At 32.9% G+C, this 23151-nt stretch overlaps 1 protein-coding gene across 1 annotated transcript in view; it reads left to right on the plus strand.

Annotated features, from left to right (window-relative positions):
• Positions 1-537: 537 nt before the first annotated feature.
• Positions 538-23151, plus strand: part of mts (protein phosphatase 2 catalytic subunit mts) — a 37221-nt gene continuing 14607 nt past the window's right edge. Inside the window, exons 1-3 of the mRNA XM_072539861.1 lie at positions 538-820; positions 11622-11836; positions 19893-20139. Of these exons, the coding sequence (XP_072395962.1) occupies positions 719-820; positions 11622-11836; positions 19893-20139 (564 nt within the window). The 5' untranslated portion in view covers positions 538-718. The remainder of the gene's footprint in view (positions 821-11621; positions 11837-19892; positions 20140-23151) is intronic.

Below are 23151 nucleotides of genomic sequence, written 5' to 3' on the forward strand. Positions count from 1 at the left end.
CAACCAAGGAAAATGTTCTATGAAAACTGACATATACGTAATATTGGTTGCATATCTTTAAAGTGCATTTTCGCTTTCATAAAATAAGTTAAGAAATTAAACAATTTAAATGTTAGCTACAAATTAAACAACTACAATCATAAAAGTATTATGCTTTACAACATCTAGTAAAACCATCTAGCATTTAAAAAGTAAGTATGAGAAGTTATTTTTTAAATAAATTTTTTTGCATGACGTCACAAAGTTCACGATTAGCTGTTTGCGTAAAATTCCCTCAAAATTTAAAATGCCTTAATTCTGTTATTATAACTGTCAAAATTCCTTTTAGAATTTGAAAAACTAATCAAAATAATAAAACAATGAAAAACACAAATGTGTCTAAACCTGAAAAAATGCCACCTCAAAAAGTATCTACTGCTGCTGAACCGGTGGAGAAAATTGAGAAGAATACGGTAAGAATAAATTAGTATGTTTTATTCGAATTTGGCGCCCGAATGCATGTCACCCCTCTCCAATTCTCAGTTCACCCATTTTATCAGTTCTATGATCTTCTATGCTAAGATATCGCCATTTTGGTGTGTTGTATTTGTGATTAGAGAAAGATTTACCAAATGATAGTGCTAGCGAGGAATATAAATAATTGAGTTGGTGTTCAGTTTGTGCGTTCATCTGTTAGTAATTTAATTATTTTATTTTAAAGATAAAAAACATAGTAATAATGGACGATAAGGCGTCGTGTAAGGAACTGGATGGATGGATAGAACAGCTAAATGATTGCAAGCAATTAACCGAAAATCAAGTTAAAACACTATGTGATAAGGTAAGTAACCTTGTTTTAAACCTCTTTTTTGCTTTTCATGTTTAACAAGAACTGTGGTCATTTTGTCAGGAATAGATTACTCATCAATGTAATTATGAGGTATCCACAACCTAGTTCCTACCGTTGTGTTCCATAATTTTAGATTATAGATTATTTTTAGATCAATTTTTATCCGGCTTCCAATTTTATTGTGGTTTTTGCATGTTTTAAGAAAGATATTATGATTAAATAACACAAACAACGTGTTTTTTTTTGAGTGGGCAGCTCCTACAGGGGTGTTTCCTTGTTTTGAATATTAACCAGTATTACTTTTACTTTCCATAACGATTAATGTTTTAAAATAAAAACGCTTTAAAGTCAAGTAACACAAGTTGAAATTGTAATAACGGATTGTATTGGGTGTTCCAAAAATACGTAACATCTATCTTTAATTACCGTTTTTAATCATGCATCCTATTAGTTTAATGGACCTTTGAAGTCAAAAAACGCGTAAATATGTTTCAAAAGAAATATATAAATAGAATACCATAAATCTCACGTGTTTTGTTTTCATTTTTATATAACCCTTACCATAAATAAATAATAATTGGTAGTGAAATTGTGTTTTATGAAAGCAATAAACTATAATACAATAAATATGTAGTTAACATATATTTGTTATTTCGGAGTAGGTTTTTAGAAGAATTATATTTAATTTTTCTAGGGTATTGCATACTGATCAATAGTTCAATATTGCTTAATATTTAAGAATTCCAATACATTTTAGTAATTGTTAATTTAATGTGTATGAAAGATACAGTCAGATGAGCTAAAATTTTTGATTGCATTGCTTTTAGTGCTTAGTACTCAAGTCATTTTTAGTTGTCATCAAGGGGTTGTGTGGCCAAATTTTGATGTGATAGAATTTTTTTTTTTTCGAACAAAACAGAATCTCATTTATGGATAGGACAAACTAGTACATAATATAATAAAAATTACAAAAATAGGAACAATAAGATAACTATAACCTTCCATTAGTGTCCAAATTCCATACATATTTTGGTATTTTTATATGATGCTTGTCACACAAGGACAATGCACATGTACACTTGTAAAAGTTAGTAGATTCCATGTGTTTCTTTACCGTGGGGCATAAACTGCAGAAGCTTGTCTCCCTTTCCCTTGGGAACCACAGCAGTCTTCTGCAACAGGTGCTAAATGTAAGAGTATGGAGATACTTTCATTTAGACTTCTGTTATGTGATTATTCTGTCATCATTAAGAGTTTGAATGTAGGCACTGATAAAAGTGATTCGAAATCATAAGCATGGGTGTTCGCTATGGAAACTGTCATAATGCACATTGCTACTGGCATATACTGGAGGAATAAGCTTTTGATGAACTGTCAAACTATTTAGTGAAAGTCAACAGTCAACTCAATAAATCGTTTCATGGCAAAAACAAAAGTTTTCATTTCTGATGTAATATGCTAGTATACTTGCTGCAGCAGACTAGGATTCCCTGTTTTATATGTACTGGGAACAATGTTATTTATACTTACTACATATTTAGATTATTTACATAAACATCCAGACATAGTCAAACTGTTTTGAAAAGTGAACATATACCTGTGTATCTTGAAGAGTCAGCGATACATTGGGCCTTGCTGACAATAGTTGTTGGTGTGCTCGATTTTTGATATGTAGCTAAAAATATGTAATTCTTCTGACCAGTTATATTGTATTATTATTATTATATAATATTACATTTTGGCAGTAAATTTACTGGTGTAAAATAACTAAGGATTGTTGCTGTCTTCTTCATGGCCTTCACTCTGTCTTAACCCTCTTATAACACCATTCTCACATTCTGTACATTTTTCTTGATTTTTTAGTTTTTTTTAGCCTTTTTCCAAATTTCGTTGGCTTTTTTTTTGTGCACAGTTGGCAGCTCAGTATGAGAGCTTTTATAGACCAAGAACAGCTGATGATTCAAATCTCCCTCTTTTGATGACATTATAGTATGAATTCACTTTACCAACACTGACCACAAAAATGCGTTTCTATGTATTACATGTTTAAAACACTAAGTAATACTAACAATCAAAACAAAATACAATATAGTCAAGGAATTCCCTTAGGCATTGTTTAAACCCTCGCCTACCCCTGTAAAGCACCAAATGTTTAATAAGGCCCCTCCCACTCCCAAATTGTGTACCTAATACTTGAACACCCATAAAACTGATTAGAATAAGCAAGTCATTGTCAAGTGTATCAAATAATGACAATGACATACCATGTAGAAGATCTATAAGTTAATAAAGTTTGATGTATTTATCACAATTCAGAGATTAAGACTACCTAAACATTTAACTACCTAACAGATATTTTAACTTAAAAATAGTTGTTTTGAATATTTGGGAAAATACAAATTTATTTAAATATACACAAAAATACCCAGTTGAATAATTCTTTAATTTCCAATAATATTGCAAGCAGTTAATTAATATATCAATCTTTTACTACCATCAATACTAGCCTTGAGAGAAAATAACTTTCATTTGTGTTTGTGGTGATTAATTTTTAGATTGCAAAACAAGATCTAATTATTTCCACACTGGGAAAATTAAAGTAAACACATGTGATTAAGGAATAGTGTAATTAGATGCTAACAACATTTTTAGTTAAAACTGGTTCAATGTAAACAAACAGTAAAAAAGGGAATTTAATTTACATTGTAAATACTTTGTGAAACATTTGACTAGTTTTTGTATTTGTCTGAATTAGATAATTGATAAAGTGCTGGTATGATGCTATTATAGCAAGCTGCAGCTCTTTAGTTCCATATGTAAGTATTATTTATTTTATCAAAAATAAAACATTTAAAAAGAATTATATAATGAGGATTAGGCACCAATTTGATCTCTCAACGACTTACTTATACTTGCTTCTTCTTCATAATGAAGTGAGATGGCTTTCCAAAGCTAAGGTGTTGAAACATTTTGCTTTGTGCTTGAATGAAATAGATACATTCCTAAATGAAAAAGGCATTAATCAAACTGAATTACGAAAATGACAAATGATTGCAAAAAATTTACTTTATGGTGGATATTGCAGCAATATTAAATCAGATGAATTTAAAACTGCAAGGAAAGGGAAACCCAGCCTATGTTCTAGTAGAAGAATTGGTTTGTTTTGAAGAAATATTAATTCGCTATAAAACCAGTGAAGCATATTAAACTTGATTAAATTTTAAATGAAAAACTGAAACTTCATTGACCAACTACCCAAATTTCAGCTCTTAAAGTTTAAAAATAATTTAGGGCTGTTGCTGTAGATTAGAAAAAATTCTCCAGTTCTATGGGTCTACAAATTTCTTGTTTTTTTCTTACCATGTGTTTTTTCGTAATCTTTCAGATGCTGTATTTTGTTTTTTTTTTTGAAAATTTGTGTGAAAACTTCAGGCCTTATTTCTGTTCCTGAAACCTATTCCTCAGAAAAGGCGATGTTGTCCTCATTCCGATATATCTGTTTCAATGAACAAAAAAAAAGCATTGGCAGTTTGCGATTCCATTTTACAACAGATTAGGGCTCGATTTACTCGATTTTTACAGGACATCTGGTGCTACTGCATTATTTATGAAAGAACATTTTAACGAATATCAAAAAACTAGAGACAAATTGCTCTCTGATACTGTTGACATATATCCATTTCTAGAAAAAAAAAATGTTTAAAAACAGAACTGCAAGTACGAATGAAAGAAAAGAACTGCAAACTATTTCTGAAGCTGTTCCTCTTTTATCATTACTTTCAAAGGAAGAAATGATGTTTACTTTCCAAGAAACTGTTCAGCCACTGGAAATTTTAGTGACTATGCCTATGTGAACATCTGCAGATGCTTCTCTATGTTGAAGAGGATAAAAATTTTGTTACGCAACTTGATGAAGGAAGAAAGACTAAATGCATTGGGAATGTTATCAGCTGAAAAGGTGTTTCTCAACAACATTGAAGACTTTAATAAACGAGTTATTGACTGTTTTGCTAGTCACTAGAACAGAATGAAGAGTAGATTTCAAATATGTTTCACCAGTGTAAATTTTTATTTTAATAAAAACTTTTGAGGTACCGTAGATTACTGCTTGATGCGAATTCTGGTTAGGTTTAATTATTCTTTATGATTTAAAAATACTGAGTGCGCATGTTCCCTTAAAATTTTTAATAGTTTGTTAGTGTTGTTCTTGTTGGTTTGTTATGACATAATATCGTTATTTCTTGCCTTATTTTCATAATTCTTTATCCATGCGGTCATATAATTATACATAAATGTTAATTTTAATGAAAGTGTGCTCAGTTGCCAGTAAATTTAACTACTTATGCACCACCTCCTTTAGTAGTCACTAGCCGCCATTGCCTTTAAAGCAGCACCTGTACAGCCAATTGAAAATGACCTTTTTTTATCAAATGGGATAAACAAATACAATTCTTTAAAAACTAATCAGCCAATCAGACCCATCTTAATCATATAGTAACTACATAAAAACGCACTTTGTGAAATATGTTTTCAATATTTTTATTGTATATTTTAATAATAATTATAAAGAATTGAAAATAATAATAATATAATAAAGGTCTTTATTTTTCCTTCAAATTCATACAATACACAAAATATATAAATTGTATATGCATAAAATACAATAAGAAAGAAAAAATGCCGAAGATCAGTTGGTGCTGATTTCAAGAAATCAGTACCACTGCTTTTCATCTTAAGCAAGAGAAAAAAAATATGTAATATATTTTTTTGCATGTTCTGTAACAATCAATTAAAAACCATAACCAATAGAGACATTCTCAATTAAATATTGTCTAAAAACTATCACACAGTTTATACATACTTCATAACAGGTCATCAAATAGTTGCACATGTGTTACTCACTTAGCAATTTAGATTTAAGAGATTTCTTAAAAGATATCGATTTTAATTTTAATTCTTTAGCTAATCCATTATATACTTTTGATATTTGATATGTAAATCAATTTTTGAATTGTTCTGTACGATGTGACGGAGCTGTAATTGTATTTTTGTATCTTGTATTGACATTATGTATGTCAGTTCTGTATATAATTTTTTTAAAAAGATATGCTGGTAGAGAGTTTTTGATAATTTTGTGGAAAAGACAAGCAGCATGTAGAAATCTTCTCTTTTCTATGCTCAACCATTTTACATGTTTTAATTTGTGAGAAATAGGCTGGTGTCTTCTTACACCACAGATCAGACGCAGACACGAATTTTGAACCACCTGAATTCTTCTCCTGCCATCTGAACTAATACAAGGCCCATACACAACATCTCCATAGTTAAATTTTGATAATACTAAACTTTCCCACAATATTCTTTTACTTCATATGACAGACAGCAGCGATTATAATAAATTGTTCTTAGACTGAGAAATGCTTTACTCACACAGCTTATTTTCGGGTTTAATTTGCAATAAATTTTTTGTTTATAAACTTTTTTAATTTAGAAAATTTATTTTTAAAGAGCAAGTATTTTCAAGAAAGTCATCTGTTAAACGTTTTCATCTACAATGCATAGTTTTGTCACAATATTGAAATTAATGAAAAAAGTCACTTTTTTTACTTAAATATTAATAAAAACACCATGACACAGTAAAACTTTCAATACCCACGAGACTTCCCAGAGTAGGTTTTCGATTTTTAAATGCTTTGTTTCCTGAGGTATATTGTTCCTACTTAAAAACTATAACTTTAACTAAGGATAATAGAACTAAACCAACATTTACTGATTAGGTGAATATTACTTTGTTATTAGTGTTATGCAGATAACATAATTTGACTTACTATTCTTAGCTCAAAGTTAACAATATCATGTTAGAATTTATCTCTAGTGTACATAGATGATTCATTGTTATCTTACATCACTTACTGTATGTATATATTTTTTGTCTGTATCTAAAAATGAAATAACTATTAATTCTTAAAGCTACACATTAATGAGACTTTGTTGTGTTCATAATAATTAGTAAAGTTGACGATAACAACAAGGCAAAAAATGACAATGAATCAAGAAACAAACAAGCTAGAAACGTTTTGAAAGAGCATTACATATGTGAAGTTTGAAATGTCGAAAAACAGAAGTCTTACATTAAAACAAAGATTTTTCTACAGTGAAAACATAAATTCATCTACAAAAATGATTTATTTCTTTAAAGATTGCTTTGGCGTTCCTTATTTGTGGCTATTTCTGTTAAATGTACCAATAAAGCTTTAAATATCAATACTCAATACTGTTTATTCATGTTAAACATAGAGAATCTTACACACAAACAAAAACTTTAATGATTTTTTAGAATTTAATGATTTGTTGTAGGCATATCTGTGATGATATCAACCATCATATGGGAATGTATTGCATAAAAAGTGCATTATTTAACTTTTCGCGTTAACTTTAGCATGGGTCGATAGAATAAGACGAAATTTTTGGCCGATATCTCGTTTTTTCCGGGGGTGTCTTTTGAGCTAGTGGATGATGGGTTAGTTTTTGGGATTGGTTAATATACCAATCAACATAGGGCCCATGTTGCTGACAGACTGCTAGTCTTTCTCTTGGTGTATTTTCGATCTTTCTCAATAATAAATTCATTAAATTGAAATGATCTCATACAAAATACACGTAAAAATTTTCTTCGTCATCAACTAGGTGCATGAATAAAGTCCAGTATTCTCCTTCGACTCTTCCTTTTTTTAAAGCGGCGGGAACCCAGTAACGTCGCGTTCGACTGATATTATTGTTTTATCTTTCTTCTTCGTCTAAAACAGTGGTTATCATTCATAGTTGTGCCCTGGGACAGGTACAGGAAATTATTTTAACAAAAATATTCACCCGCTTTTCCTGACGTCTGTCTCACGCGAAAACACAAGTAGAAAGAGCTACTATAACTGAGAGAACGAGAACCATACAGATATGTTACGCGGATGCCACGGTCAGTATATCTATTATAGATGGGTATTATATGCTGTGTATACGTTCTAGTATCTAGAACTAAAAAGTCATCATCATCATAAGTGACTCGACAATCCGTTGTGGATTTTGGCCTGCTTACAAAGAAGTCGCCACTCCTGTCGATTCCTGGCAACTTCCCTCCATCTTCTGACCCTTAGAAACTGTAGGTCTTCTTCCACTTCATCAATCCATCTCATTCGTGGTCGTCCTCAGCTTCTTGTGCCCTCTGGTTTTGAAAATGTTAATCTCTTCGTGTATTCGTGATCTGACATCCTAGCAATGTGTCCAGCCCATCTAAGTCTCTGCACTTTAACGAATTTCACAATATCTGGATCGGTGTATAACTGATATAGTTCAAAGTTGTATCTTCGACGCCGTAGCCCATTTTCATTTACGGCCCCAAAAGTCTTTCATCATTTTGAGATAAGGTCCACGTTTCAGCCCCATATATCAAAACCGGTCTTATTAAGGTCTTCTATTGAGCTTTACTGCACGTTTTATATTTTTATTTTTTAAATGTTACTGGAAACCGTGACCATCTTTTTATTTCCTCGCTTGTCGTGTTTGTTGCGTTTACTAGCGATCCAAGATATGTGAATTCTTTGACTTGCTTAAAGGTATGGTTGTTAATTTGAATTCTCTCTTGTATATTTCGGGGGTTTTTAGAAACCAACATATATTTGGTTTTTTTCCTCGTTTACCACAAGTCCTAATTCACTTGCCGCGTCCGCAAGCCTTGTAAAACACTGCACCATGTCTCTCATACTTGTGCCCCCTATAAATATATCGTCAGTGAATGCGAGAATTTTGCGTCGATCTATTAAAAATAGTTCCATTCATTCTAATATTTAATTGTCTGATTACCTTTTCCAAGGCAATATTAAAGAGGAGACACGCCAGCGCTTCCCCTGTCTTAGACCATTATTAATGTCAAAGAACGTAGAATTTTCTCCTTCAATTCTAACGCATGAGCTTACGTTTTGCATTGTTAGTTGGGTCAACTAAACTAACCTACGTGGGTTCCCAAAGTCTTTCATTGCATTATATAATGCAGTTCTTTTCACACTGTCATAGGCTGCTTTGAAGTCAACGTACAGATGGTGTGTATCATATGTTATATTCTAGGACTTTTCTAGAATATGCCTATGTGCTTGAATTTGATGTGTAGTTGATTTTCCAGCAGTAAATCAGTATTAATATTGACCAACAATATCCTTTGTAAAATGTTTAAGTCTTTCAAAAAATACATTGCCGAAGATTTTATACGCAGATGCTAACAGAGTAATGCCTCTATAGTTCTTACACTCCAGTTGATCACCCTTTTATGCAACGGACATATTATTCCCTTTAGCCACTCTTCTGGTACCAATTCATTCTGCCATATAAATACTATTAGTTTATGGATTGCTGCAAAAAGTTGATCACCACCTTTTTTATACATTTCCGAACAGATTTGATCGATTCCTGGGGCTTTATTGTCTTTGAGTTTTAGGATGGCATTTGACACACTTCTTTTCTTGTTGAGTCTTCACTGTGTAGTTGACGTTGTAGATTTTGGTGATTGTCTATGTTGGAACCTCCTTCAATATCTTTTATATTTAGACGTTCGCTGAAATGTGCCCATCTGTTAAGAACTGAGCTTTTATCATGTAGAATTTTACCATTAGTGTCTTTACAAATTTTTAATCGTGATTTAAATTCTCGACGGTTATTATTTAAGGATTTGTAATATTTCCTCGTTTCATTTTTATCGGATAAACTTTCTATCGAACTAAAAAGTATCTAGTACTAAAAATCAAGATATTTTTTCGTTAAAATGTTAGGCTAAGTACCTAGGTAGGTCATCTAGTGCTGTTTGAGCAGAATTCTCTAGCACCAATTTTGCAATAAAATGATTATTGTATTAATATGTGTAAAGAGTAGACAATAATGGACCCACACATTTTGTACTACTCTCAAATGCGTAAACAGTGAACTTGGGTATTTGGATATTTAAATACCTATTTAAAATTCAAAATACTTATTTCATTTATGATAAGTTAGTTTTATTTTGAGAAATACGTGAAAAATTTTGCTTCATTGATAAAATTAGATGCGGGCCGCCCGCGTGCGATGCACTTTCTGCACACCTGCTAGGATCGGCTCTGTGTTTTGCATTCATCCCTGTTATGCTTTGTTTATTATCTTAGTAAACAAAACAATATATAAAATAACATAAATTGTTCATAATAAACAAAAATTAATAATTTTTTGTTCATAAATCTAATTAGCGAAACGTTATCTTAATTATTAGATAAATGATTTAAACGGTCGGTAAATATTTATTTAAATGACAATCATAGATATATAAACAAATATTGCAATCTGGATATTTAAACCGGTCTAGATAAACAGTAGGAATAAGTTTTAGTGCATCGTAGATATATAATCAAATATTTCCCTTAATTATTTAGGGTCAGCCAATAGATCGAGAATTCGTAAATAAGCTTTCTTCTTACTCAAAAAATTATCCTAATAAATATCATCATCATCATCAACCTGTATGCATCTACTGCTGGACATAGATCTCCCTCAGTTCTTTCCATCTGTCTCTGCCTTGTGCAGGTCGTCAGTTCATCTAGTTGGTGGGTGTCCTCTGCTCCGTATTGCTTCTTGTCTTGATCTCCACTCGACAAGTCGACAATACGTTTTGTCCATGCAAAGTGGTATTGCTTGGCCTGTCGTTCGCCAGACATACTTGGCTTGTGGTGTTGGCGTGAGTTGAGTCTTCCAAATCTCTCGTGGGCTTCCTTCAGTTATATTTGCTTCTGGGTGAACGTCGTGTTTCACCTTACCACAAAAATCGTCCTAGTACAAACCTCCTCGTTGGATCAGAAATACGGGCACTTTTTAGAGCACATACTCTGATTTGGCGAATAGTGATTGCTGATTATGCAGGGTGTACCTGATTGGAAGTGTATGCCATATTCGAGCATTTGTTCCTAACTTCGGAACTCTTGAGTCGTACACTAGTGCAGTTACTATCCTTTCAGGTTTCGAACTCTTACAAGACTGTACACATTTCCAGTTTCCTGGGAGCTTAGCTTTTAGAATTAGCGTAAATCCCAAAATTTCAAAGTGGTGAGTAAATTATTGTTTCCGACTCATCAAGCTAATTCCACTACGATCAAACGAGATGGTCATCTGCGTCTGTGGTACTAACTTCGCCACGCAAGCCGGTATACCTTACCAACCGGTTACGGCTCGTTACGTAGCCCTCGGCATCAGTAAAATATTGTTTTCGAATATACTGAACGGAAACGTTAAGTGTCTGAAACGCTATGTTCCGGACAGTGTGCGTTGTTCATATTTAAAACCATTTAAATTATATTTTTCGGAAACGCTATGTGCTGGAAACGCATCGTGCACGATAATATGCCACGACCTTAATTATAAATTCATAAAATACGTTTGATGATAGTGATGCTGAGTAAATTAGTAACCAATTTGAATTAACTGTTTCATACTCAATTTTTAAAGTAGGTATAAGTAATACCTACGCCACTGTTCAGAGTAATAATTCATTTGTTGTTTGTAACATTGTTGACAAATTGGTTAGTATCTCGACTAATATATCTTTAGAAAAGACAGACAGTGAAAACCAAAAACAGATAACAGATTTATTGATATAAATCTTTTGGCAATCTCAACTGTGGATTTAGAAATAAAATTGAAAAGAACTTTTTGTTGTTAATAACTTTATTCTGATATATTAACAATATCCTATTAACACAGTTTTTACATAATATTAACTTTGTTACAGGCTAAAGAAATATTGTCAAAAGAATCAAATGTACAAGAAGTGAAATGCCCAGTAACAGTATGTGGAGATGTCCATGGACAATTCCACGATCTGATGGAACTGTTTAGGATAGGAGGTAGGAGCCCAGATACTAATTACCTGTTCATGGGAGATTATGTAGATCGTGGATACTATTCTGTTGAGACTGTCACCTTACTGGTAGCCCTGAAAGTCAGGTATGTACATAAGTTGTTTTCATTATGTTTTTTTGTCATTACATAAGAATTATAATATGAAAAAAGTGATAACTACAAACTCCAGAAACAATATAAAATTGTTAGTCTTTATTATATCACGGATATGTTAAACTAAGCAGTCAAATTATCTAACTTGTGGTACTTATTTGTTGGTCCTGAAGACTCACTGAACAAAACACTTACGCTAAAGGCAGACAGAAACTACCTTAGCAGTTCTGAAGAATGGAAAGCAGTTATTGGGTAGACCAGGATATACAGAGGGCTATGGAGCCAGAAAAGGAGAAGAAGATAGAAGCACAATTACAGATGCGTTTGATAATGACACGTAGCAATAACGCATACACTGTTGTAATTAGAGAAGTTGGGCCGTGCCCAAGAAAACATGTCACTTCAATCTCTTCTGTTGATTGTTGATGAAGTTGACTGTCGAGAATTTTGGAGTTAGCCTGTTTTGGTTTATTGTTTTTTTTGTGTCCTTCCAAGACACTTAGCCCCTGTGTGTAATATATCATTCGGAACATGGGTGATTTCTCTTTAACATTTTAGATATAAATATTTAGATTCTCATGACCGTTTTTATTATTGCTTGATATATGTATACCTAGCATATCTATAGATAATAGTTTTTGTCCAGCATCCAGTACAGTTTTTTGTAAATAAAACGAAATTGTAGTGTCATTGTTAATATATGTTTGGGCTGTCTTAATCTTTTATAGAAAAGAATCGAATAGAAATATGCTTTATTGTCACTGAAAATTGTACAATTCTATGGAAAAGCTTACGAAAAGTCAAAAAATAACAACAATTAAAATTTACTAAAATTACATAAAACGTCAATATCACAAAATAAAACGTAATAAAATATACAATCCATTGCAAAATTTCACTAAATTGCAAATTGCATAATAAAATCTTATGAACTAGTTTACGAATAAGTAAACTGCTGCTGCATGTGATACTCAAATTTATATAAAAATACTTCGTTCGTTAAGAAACTCGTCCACTGAATAATACGGTCTTTCAGATAGATAGGCCTTTGTCAATTTACGGAACCAGGGAACGATGGTTTTTCATTTAATTTAATCTTTTATTTTATTTCGATTCGACTCGATTCAATATTTGGTTCGATTCAATTCGATCCGAATCGATTTTATTTTACAGGTGGATCATTTATTGAGCTGTCAAGGTCGCTGTAGAATGTCTCGATTGATTTTGTTGTTTGGGTTTTGATATTTCGAAGTTGTTATTTTTTTATGAATATTATGTTCCTCTTTTTCTTTGTCTTATAGGAGAATAACAACTATACTAATACTGGCGATGATTTACTTAACTGTTTTATTTATTTTCGCCTTTTCTGTACACGATCTTGTACGAAATGTTACGCATATGCCAAAAGTCTGTATTTTGATTATTAATTGGACATATTTTATTACTAGGCACTACATCTAATGCTGACAAATTTTGAGATAACCTCAATCCAACGAAAAGTCCTAAAAAATTAGGAACTATATAATAAGTTTATTATGTATATTGTTGTGCAGATAAAAAATAATTATCTCGAAATTTAAATAAAAACGTCCAATTATAAATAAGTTCATGAATAAGATACTGAATTTCAAAAACAAACAACGCAAATTGGATATAAATGTATATAAGTAGTAACATTTTGATAAAGGTGTTTCAACCAGTAACCTCTTACCAGAATTATGAAACAAAAAAAAAATTAAGTACATACTACGATTAATAGATCAGTTAAAATGTAAACACTTTAAAACAGTTACTATTGTATAGTATTGTTTATCGCTAATATGTTTATGTTTCCTCATCCTTATGAAATGAAGAAATGATAAGAACTACTGCGATCAAAAAACCGATACGCAACCGAAACAGAAAAATAATAACAGAAACACAACAGATGATTAAGGATAGAAGCTACATGGTTCGAAATCCATTAGAATATAAGAAACTTAATAAGAGAAAAAGAATTCCCATGCGTGTTTACATATTTGAGATTTATCAAAAATGAACATGATAAGGTGCTTTATACCGATGCATCCCGAAACGCGGATGGACTTGGCTGTTCTGTCACTATAGTTGATACAGTATTAGGACAATACCGAATATCCAACGCGTGTAGCGTGTTTTCAGGAGAACTCTTCAGCTCTCGAGTTCCCCTTTGACAATCATCAAAGTTTAACAATTCCGTGTAGTGTGCACCGATTCCTTATCCGCAATTCATTCGTTAGAAAATATTTTCAATCAACATCACCTAGTGCAAAAAGTACCAGAATCGATCTATGTCCACACTTCTCGAGGGACTTCAATACCAATATTATGGATGCCTTCTCATATCGACATCCAAGGAAATTAGATGGCTGACAGCGCTGCAAAGAAACATCTACATCCAACTTACCCATCTGCAACATACGGCTTCAAGAAGATATAAAATCAAAGTTCAAAAGGAATATCCAAGGCAAGTGGCAGGAATTTTTTATCACCAAAGCCACGAAGCTCAGGGCACACACGGCCATCTTATGTCCTTTACAGACCAACAATTATGCTCCCACTGCAACGATATTCCTATTACCGTCAAGTACATCCTCACAGAATGTCAACACTACCAGGCCACTCGCATTTCCCACAATGTTAACAATATAACCCACAGCTTAAAAGAACTTCTGAACTGTAGACTTCTTAAAGACTAAACACACAGTTGTTTAACAAAATATAATCTGTGACAGCCGTAGCTCAGTGGATATGTTACTGGCTTACTCTTGTAACGGGCGCTTGTCCATTAGTCATAACTACGTGCGCTTGTCCATTAGTCATAACTACGTGCGCGGTGTATTCTGTACACCAACGACTAAAAACGCAAATAAAAGCCACAACTAAGTATTTTCAATACATAAATTGTACAAAATAAATGTAGGTACATATTTAAAAAATTGTGTTGACGTAAAAAATAGTACATAACAAAAATATAAAGATTAGCAACAAATGCAATAACAAAAATTCAAGCACTTCTTATTCTCTACAAATAACCTCGAGATTCTTGTATATTAGCTTAACATTAAAAACTAATATATAAAACTAAGGAGTAAACATCCATTCATGAGACATATTTGAGAATAGCTTTCCTATTCACTTTCGTTTTCTTCCTCGTTTGTGTCTACTAAATTACAATTTGCACAAATTGTAACAGAATGCTCTTTACAAATCATTCTATTACATTTGCAACAATATATTGTAACTCTATTTTTTTTCCTTTCACAACAATGGCAGTTCCCCCGTTTTTTTTGCTGGTGGTTTTTCATCGTGGTCGTCTTGTACGGTTTTGTATTTCTTCAAGAATATTTTTAAATCTACAGGTAAACTCTGTATTTCAGCAAAGTCTTGTAAATGCCAATGATTCTTTGAGAAAATGTTTTCTATATTTTTGAGGATTGTGTTTAAATTACACCCTCGCAGATTGTACACTTGGACTTCACCACAACACAATGAAAACAGAGTAATCCGTAACCAAATAGATTACATATTGGTCAACAAAAGATATCACAATGCAATCATCAGTGCAAAAACATATCCTGGAACTGACATCAATTCCGATCATAATCCTGTTGTTGCAAAAGTTCGCGCAAGATGGAAACTAATAAAGAAACAAAAACCTCAACACCAACTATTAGACATCCAATTATTGAAAAACGACACCATATATCAGACAGTAAATAAAAAATTAAACAAAAACTTAGGAAATATCGACCACAATAGAATTAGCGAGTACGATGACATAAACGTTCTGTGGAAAACTATTAAAGAACAAATGAACAATGTAACGGAAAAACATCTAAAAGTAACACCTAGAAATAACAAACAGGAATGGATGACAGAAGAGATTTTACAATTAATGAACAAACGAAGAGAATCCAAAGGAAAAAATGACAAGGACGGAGAATACAAAAGACTAAATAGAATAATTCGAAAAAAAATAACCGAAGCAAAAGAGAAATGGCTGGAAACAAAGTGCGTGGAAATAGAAGAACTACAACAAAGGCACGATTTTTTTAATTTACATAAAAAGGTAAAAGAGTTTACATCGACTACCAAGAGAACGACTTTTCACACCATGCTGAACACGGATGGCAAACTGCTAGAATCAACGGAAGACAAACTGAAAGAATGGGAAAACTATATTAAAATTCTTTTTCACGACATACGAGAAGAACCAAGATTGGAAAATAACAACGAAGGGCCAACAATTCTGAAATCTGAAATCATAAATGCAATTAATCATCTTAAAACAAATAAAAGCCCAGGTCCAGACGGAATATACCCAGAAACGTTAAAATTAATCAGCGAAGAAAATATCGAAATATTTGTCCTTTTATTCAATCGCATTTATGATACAGGTAAAATACCCCAAGATTGGCTGGAGTCAATATTCATCCCACTACCAAAAAAGCCAAACCCACAACACTGCAATGAGTTCCGTCTGATAAGCCTTATGAGTCATGCAGTAAAAGTCCTACTAAAAATCGTACATAATCGTATCTATAGAAAGTGCGAAACAATCATCGGAGACGATCAGTTTGGATTCAGAGCCGGCATGGGAACGAGAGAAGCCCTGTTCAGTTTACTAGTTCTCGCACAAAAATGCTACGACCAACAGAAAGATATATTTATATGCTTTATAGACTTCGAAAAAGCATTTGATAGAGTAAGACACGACCTACTATTAGAACGTTTGCAAGAAGTCGGTTTAGATGGAAAAGACATCAAATTCTTAAAAAACTTGTACTGGAACCAAAACGCCAGAGTTAGGATCGAAGGTTCCACATCCGCAGAAGTAGAAATTAGGAGGGGAGTTAGACAAGGATGTGTTCTGTCGCCTCTGCTGTTTAATCTTTACTCCGAGTTTCTATTTAAAGAAGCATTGGAGGATTCCAAGGATGGAGTCAATGTGAATGGCGTAAATATCAACAGTATCAGATACGCCGATGATACAGTGTTAATTGCGGATTTTGACTTAGGTCTACAACGACTCATCGACAAGACCAACTCGACCTGTGAGCAATTTGGTATGAAAATAAACATTAAAAAAACCAAAGTGATGTCAATCCGAAAAAATCAAAACGTACCTCAACCTTGCACAATAAATGGGCACATTTTAGAACAGGTCAATAGATTTAAGTACCTGGGATGTTGGATCGATAGCAGCCTAAATCCTGATCTAGAAATAAGATCGAGAATAGAACAGGCCAGAAAATCTTTCGAAAAAATAAAAAAACTGCTTTGTGATTCTCGAATAAAACTCGAAATTCGACTACGTTTATCAAAATGCTACGTCTGGTCGACTCTTCTATATGCAGTTGAAACGTGGACCCTAAAAACATCAACCGTAAATAAATTGGAGGCCTTTGAAATGTGGATCTACCGGAGAATGCTCAAAATTTCATGGACATCGCATACCTCAAACGAAGAAGTGCTGCATAGAATAGGCAAGGAAAGAGAACTTTTTAACACAGTAAAAGTTAGAAAAACATCATACCTAGGCCACATACTGAGAAATAATAAGTACCAATATGCCCAACTTATAGTGAAAGGAAAAATCGAGGGAAAGAGAGGCCTAGGAAGGAAAAGACTATCGTGGCTCAGAAACATCCGACAATGGACAGGGCTAAATTTTGAACAGCTAATAAGAACAGCTGAAGATAGAGAAGATTTTAAAATTGTAGTAGCCAACCTCCATTGAGGAGAGGGCACTTTAAGAAGAAGAAGAGGATTGTGAATGTTTCCATCATTGTATAGGATCTGGCTGATGATTTTGGCAATGTTCAGGAGTTGAAAAAGCAATTACATAACTTGGTACTTGGGGTACTACATACACCACTGGTAAAACTTCTTATGAATTTTTCCAACCGTCAGTCTATCTTTGCAGTAATCAATTTACAACCTGTCGAAGCTTCTAGCTGACACATCAGAGATAAGTTAGGTAGAGGGGTGCGTGCGCAAGCATGACTTATCAGACATAGCGGCCAATATAGTGCGACTGGTGTACTGAATACACCGTAGCCTATAGTTAAAGGTTAACAACCTAGATGGCCCGGGTTCGAATCCCAGCACTGACAAAATTTTCAATTTCTAATTTAACTGAGCTGCCACCGTGCTTCGGATTGCACGTAAAGCCGTCGGTCCCGGCTACGAAAGTAGTCGTTAAGTCATGTTAGAGGCGCTTGCGCGACTTAAGAACCCTAACACTAGACCTTAGTCAGAAGGTTACACGCACTTTACTTTTTTTTTACAAAATATAATTTACATAATATTGTTATTATTTACTATTGTAAACTCTATGTCATAACTATGTACATACTATTGTAAACCTTTGCTCCCATGTCAATGACCAAAGATGTCGAAGACACGTTAATTCGAAATAAAAAAAAATGAACATAAGGTTCAATGGAACGATTCAAGTATTGTCCTCAAAGAAACAGATGGTAAAAAGAGAAAAATTAAAGTGGCTCTACTTATGCAAAATGAGACCAATTGCATCGCAAATTCGTCGGCAGAATGCAGTAGGATCTGGTTACCCATATTAAAAGAGGAAATCAATAAAAAGAAAATACCACTATTAGTAAGTCAATAGCACATCGAAGATAGATCATTTATGCTTTTAAATAACACATAATATATAAAATCAGAGTTTTATGTTTATTGAGAGGAAACTAAATGTAAGACCAAATATTTACTATTTTTCTGCCAGGAGATTATCTTCCTATAATCTTCAAAAAACCACTCTCACAAAATTCCATGTAAATATCACGAGAGACAAGTAAAATTTAATTTTGTCTCTCTTAATTTAAATTTTTTTTGCCCCCTTATTTGTGGACACCAAGCGGACAACAGTCAACTGTAAAAAAATCGGATTTACTTATATTCCTCGAGTTCTAATCTAGTTTATTATTACTACATCTATGGTTCTGAGCATCACTCGTAATGCAAAACGTTACCTGAGCGTAGCAGCAGTCCTAAGTCCCTAGCGTTTATATACGACTCGCTTACTGAGGGTCCGAAAAAAAATTGCGAATATACCAGGCTAACTTGCGCAATAAAAAGGTCAAACGAAGTTTAAAAAGCACGTGTCGTCTATTTGAAAGTGTACGATTTTTTTTATTGCTATGGATTTAAGTTACTACGTTGTGGACACGCTCTATGCAGACTGGAGAATACACACAGAGAATCGAGCATAGTCACAAAAACAAAGTGATTTCAAATAAAATTGATCTTTTGTTCTTTCTGCTTTACATACTCTGTGGTAATAGAAACCTGTTAAATTATATAAGAATCAAGATTTTATTTTGTTAGAGCTTACCATGAATCCGCTCTGAGGACGCCAAAAAGCAGAAATATGCATATCAGGGAAAGGTGAAACGCTGTAATTAAATCAAACCTCAACTGTCATATTTTAATTTTGTTTTACATTTTGCTCTAGTACGGAGTATTAGGAAATCGTTTTCATGGAGGGTTTTCTGTCTAGACGAAGTGGTATGACGTGGATACAAATTATAAGTCTCCATTGCCATTGCAGAGCATTTAGATGCATTCGTCGTCTGTTTTGTTTTACGTTTTGAAAACACAGATTTGGGCCGTACATTGATTCGATTTCCGATTTATATTCTCGATATTATAAGAGTCGTAAAATAATTTGACTTGTTCTACCATCGTTCCTCCATTATTGTTAGTACAAACTGTTCGGAAACGATTCAAAGAACATTTATGTTGATTCAAGCCACTGCCAGTGCAAGGAAACATACATTACACCTTTATATAATGCTGCTTGGTTAAAGTCATTTTGGTCTTATAGGAGACTTATTTTAAACTTACCGCTATGTTTAACTACTTATAAATGGAAATAATATAACGCCAAAAAATCTTTTGCTTCAATTGAAAGAAGAAAGTGAGTAATTACTCGTCGTTCTAGATTTTGGTACTATTTATTTTTTGGCGGACACCTTGTTAACATTTTATTTATTTGTTTCAGGTACAAAGAGAGAATTACAATTTTGAGAGGCAACCACGAATCAAGACAAATCACACAAGTTTACGGATTTTACGATGAATGTCTAAGGAAATACGGTAACGCAAATGTTTGGAAATTCTTCACCGATCTGTTCGATTATTTGCCCTTAACAGCACTCGTCGATAGTCAAATTTTCTGCCTGCACGGTGGATTGAGTCCTAGCATTGATACCTTGGATCACATTAGGGCACTAGATCGTTTACAAGAGGTAAGTTTGAAGTTTGGTATTATTGATTACTGTACAGGTTGTTGCAACGTTTAATGTACGGAATGTCTGACTTTTCGGAAAAAGAAGTTACTGAATTTTCGCAGAACAGTTTACGAATGAAATTTGCCGAGATTCTTTAATACTGTATGTACCGGGCAACCGGCTAGATGTTTAGATCGTACATGAGAGTATCTTATGAAAAACTGTTTTACTTTTTAAATACAAAATCATTAGTTTATTGTTAAATCCGAAGCGAATTTATAAATCTGAACAAATAGATCAATGCAACTTGAAAACATACATTGTTTCCACAGATGCCTATAAAAAGCTGCAAATTTACAAAAATATCAATAACATTTTGTTTATTAAATAAATTTTATAGAATTGGAAAAATCGATCTTTGTTTTGGTGATGTGGCAGCGCTTCGATACGCTTTTCCAAACAAGCTAGCTATTTTATACAGAACTAACCTTTCCAGGGTTTATTTTTAGCTATAAAATAACTTCCTCATTAAAATAAACCATTAGAGGCGAAAATACTGCCACATCCAAGGACTATATCTCATGCGTGCAACGTGGAGGAAACTACAGCATTATGCCATTTTCTCTACAGTATTCTATAGCTTAGGCAGACGTGTGGCTTAAATGACCGTCAAGCAATAATAGAACCTGATTGTCAATTGAACACTGTGTAAGTGAAAATGCTTTAAGAACATATTGAAAGTGTCAGATTTCATGGATCCAGATTCGTTGTAAAAGTGTTCGATATGGAGCGCCTTGAAATAATAATTTATTCCTTCTTTTGCGAGGGAGTATTATTGCTGGAAGAATTAATTGAAACGCAGCATTTACACAGAAAACAACCGATACATTTTGTCCCCTTTCTGCGATTGTTAGGAAACCAACCCGTTTCCCCCCATATTTGCTAAAATTTTAGGCATCTGGCTGAGGACCGTCTGGATACCAGACTTATCCATATTATATATTCTCACAGGATTGATGTTATTTTTATTTTGATAGATGTTATTTCATCTAAAAGGGAAAAAAGAGTGATTCCCTTTTTATTAAAGCCTCTCGCTGTGACAGTTAAAGTAGCCTCAGGAGTTCTAAAAGATGTTCTATGGATGTCTCTTTAGAAAATCTCTAAACCAAGTTGTTCCAGCCAAATTATTGTTTTTAGAAAACTTGTGTTTATTACTTTTCTGTTTCTATCCGCAAGCTCGTAGGCCATTTCACATATTATGTTTTGTTCGTCATGTCTTCCATCTCTAAAATATACTCCTTTCAGTAAGGCTCCAATTTTTTGGGCAATGTTATAGTGAATCTAGTAAGGCTTTTCGAATAACCTGTGGCCTTAAAGAAAGTACTGATAATTTTCTGACATCTTTTACGAATAAAGCAAACTACTTTTAGTTCACTTACAAATACCTTTTGATTTGTGGCTCTTCTTTTTAAAGTACTCAAGGGCAGCTTATAAAGCCTAGCAACTCTTTTAAAAAGCATGTCATGAGACATATTTTTCAGGGCAAGTCTCATTGAATTTGAATCCCATTGCTGTTTTGTCGTCTTCTAAATATAAGTACATACTAACGATTATTTCTCTAAAGATGATATACCTTGCATTTGATTGTTAGAAAAAATATTCCGCTACAACTGTAAACTTTATGTGATACGCAAGCAAAGGTAAAATTGTCCCCGGTATAATTTTGCCTTAACGTGGAGGGACCATTTTACCTCAAAATCTAATCAAATTTACAAATTAAAAATTCAAAAGAGTGGCTTCTGATAATTAGAAAAATTACAACAGATATGAAATAAACGGAAAAAAATATCTTTTTCCATAAAAAAATGTACTTACTTTAATTAAAACGCCTATAAACACAACTTTTGTGGGCACGAAATTATTTAGCAATATGTGTTTTTATGGGTTATAAAGTAGCCTATTATGCTTCGCACATCTTCACAGTTTTAGCAAAATTATAAAAAATATGTAGGGGACCATTTTACCGGATTTGTCCCTAAGTATTCAACTAGTTTTGACCAAAAAGTGGAAATGCCGGATTTTGTGACATCTATGATTAGACCCCTCACATGAAAACCCCCCGTATGTAAACTGTTTCTGAAAAGTTTTAACATGGACACTATTATTCACAGATCACGTCACAGATCGCGACGTTATACTGATGTATTGCTTTGAAGCTTAAAAATATAATAAACTTTTCAAGACTAATCATAAAAAAAAAGAAAAAAAAATAGTTGATGTTTATTATCATTTATTAAATTTATAGTATTCATTAGCAGTCGGTGTGTAAAGGTTATACATATTAGAATTCGACTACCGATGACAAAAATTATTATTGTAAACATTTTACACAATTTGTGATAATCACACTGATTCTAATAATACAAAGTATTGTTCCTCGTGTTTTTGTTCTATTTGACAAAAGATAAATCATATATTTATTCGAATGATTCATTAGAAATGACGCACCTTTCATTAAAGAGGTTTCGTGGTGATATCGTTATCTCGCACGAAATCAAACAACTTGATTCTAGTTTTTTTTTATGCTAAAGGTCAGTCGATTTCCAGTAATTACGACTTATTTCGGGAAAGCCTTTGAAAATTCTGTCGGCAAATTGAATACACGAGCTTTAAAAACAAACATCCGATTTTTCCGAATATAAATATTTTTTGATGGAAATGTAAATATTCTCAAATTTAAAAATATGTGATGGTTGTCAGAAACACGTGGTTCCGATTATTGTATATTTTAATATTATCGCTACAAACACAAATGGATTTATGCATAAAACTATATGTACAGGGTGTTTCAATTTTTTTATTCTGCAAATGAAGAACTACTACTCTGCTATAGTACATTTGAAAATGATTGATAGCACAAATTTTATAGCAAAGGTCTAAATACAGGGTTGATCAATGCAGAAAAAACGTAATAATTGAATTATCGTCACAAGTATTTCTGGAACTCTTCAATTAGGCTCTCCAAATGGT

This window comes from Diabrotica undecimpunctata, chromosome 8 (assembly GCF_040954645.1).
Source record: "Diabrotica undecimpunctata isolate CICGRU chromosome 8, icDiaUnde3, whole genome shotgun sequence".
Classification (NCBI taxonomy): domain Eukaryota; kingdom Metazoa; phylum Arthropoda; class Insecta; order Coleoptera; family Chrysomelidae; genus Diabrotica; species Diabrotica undecimpunctata.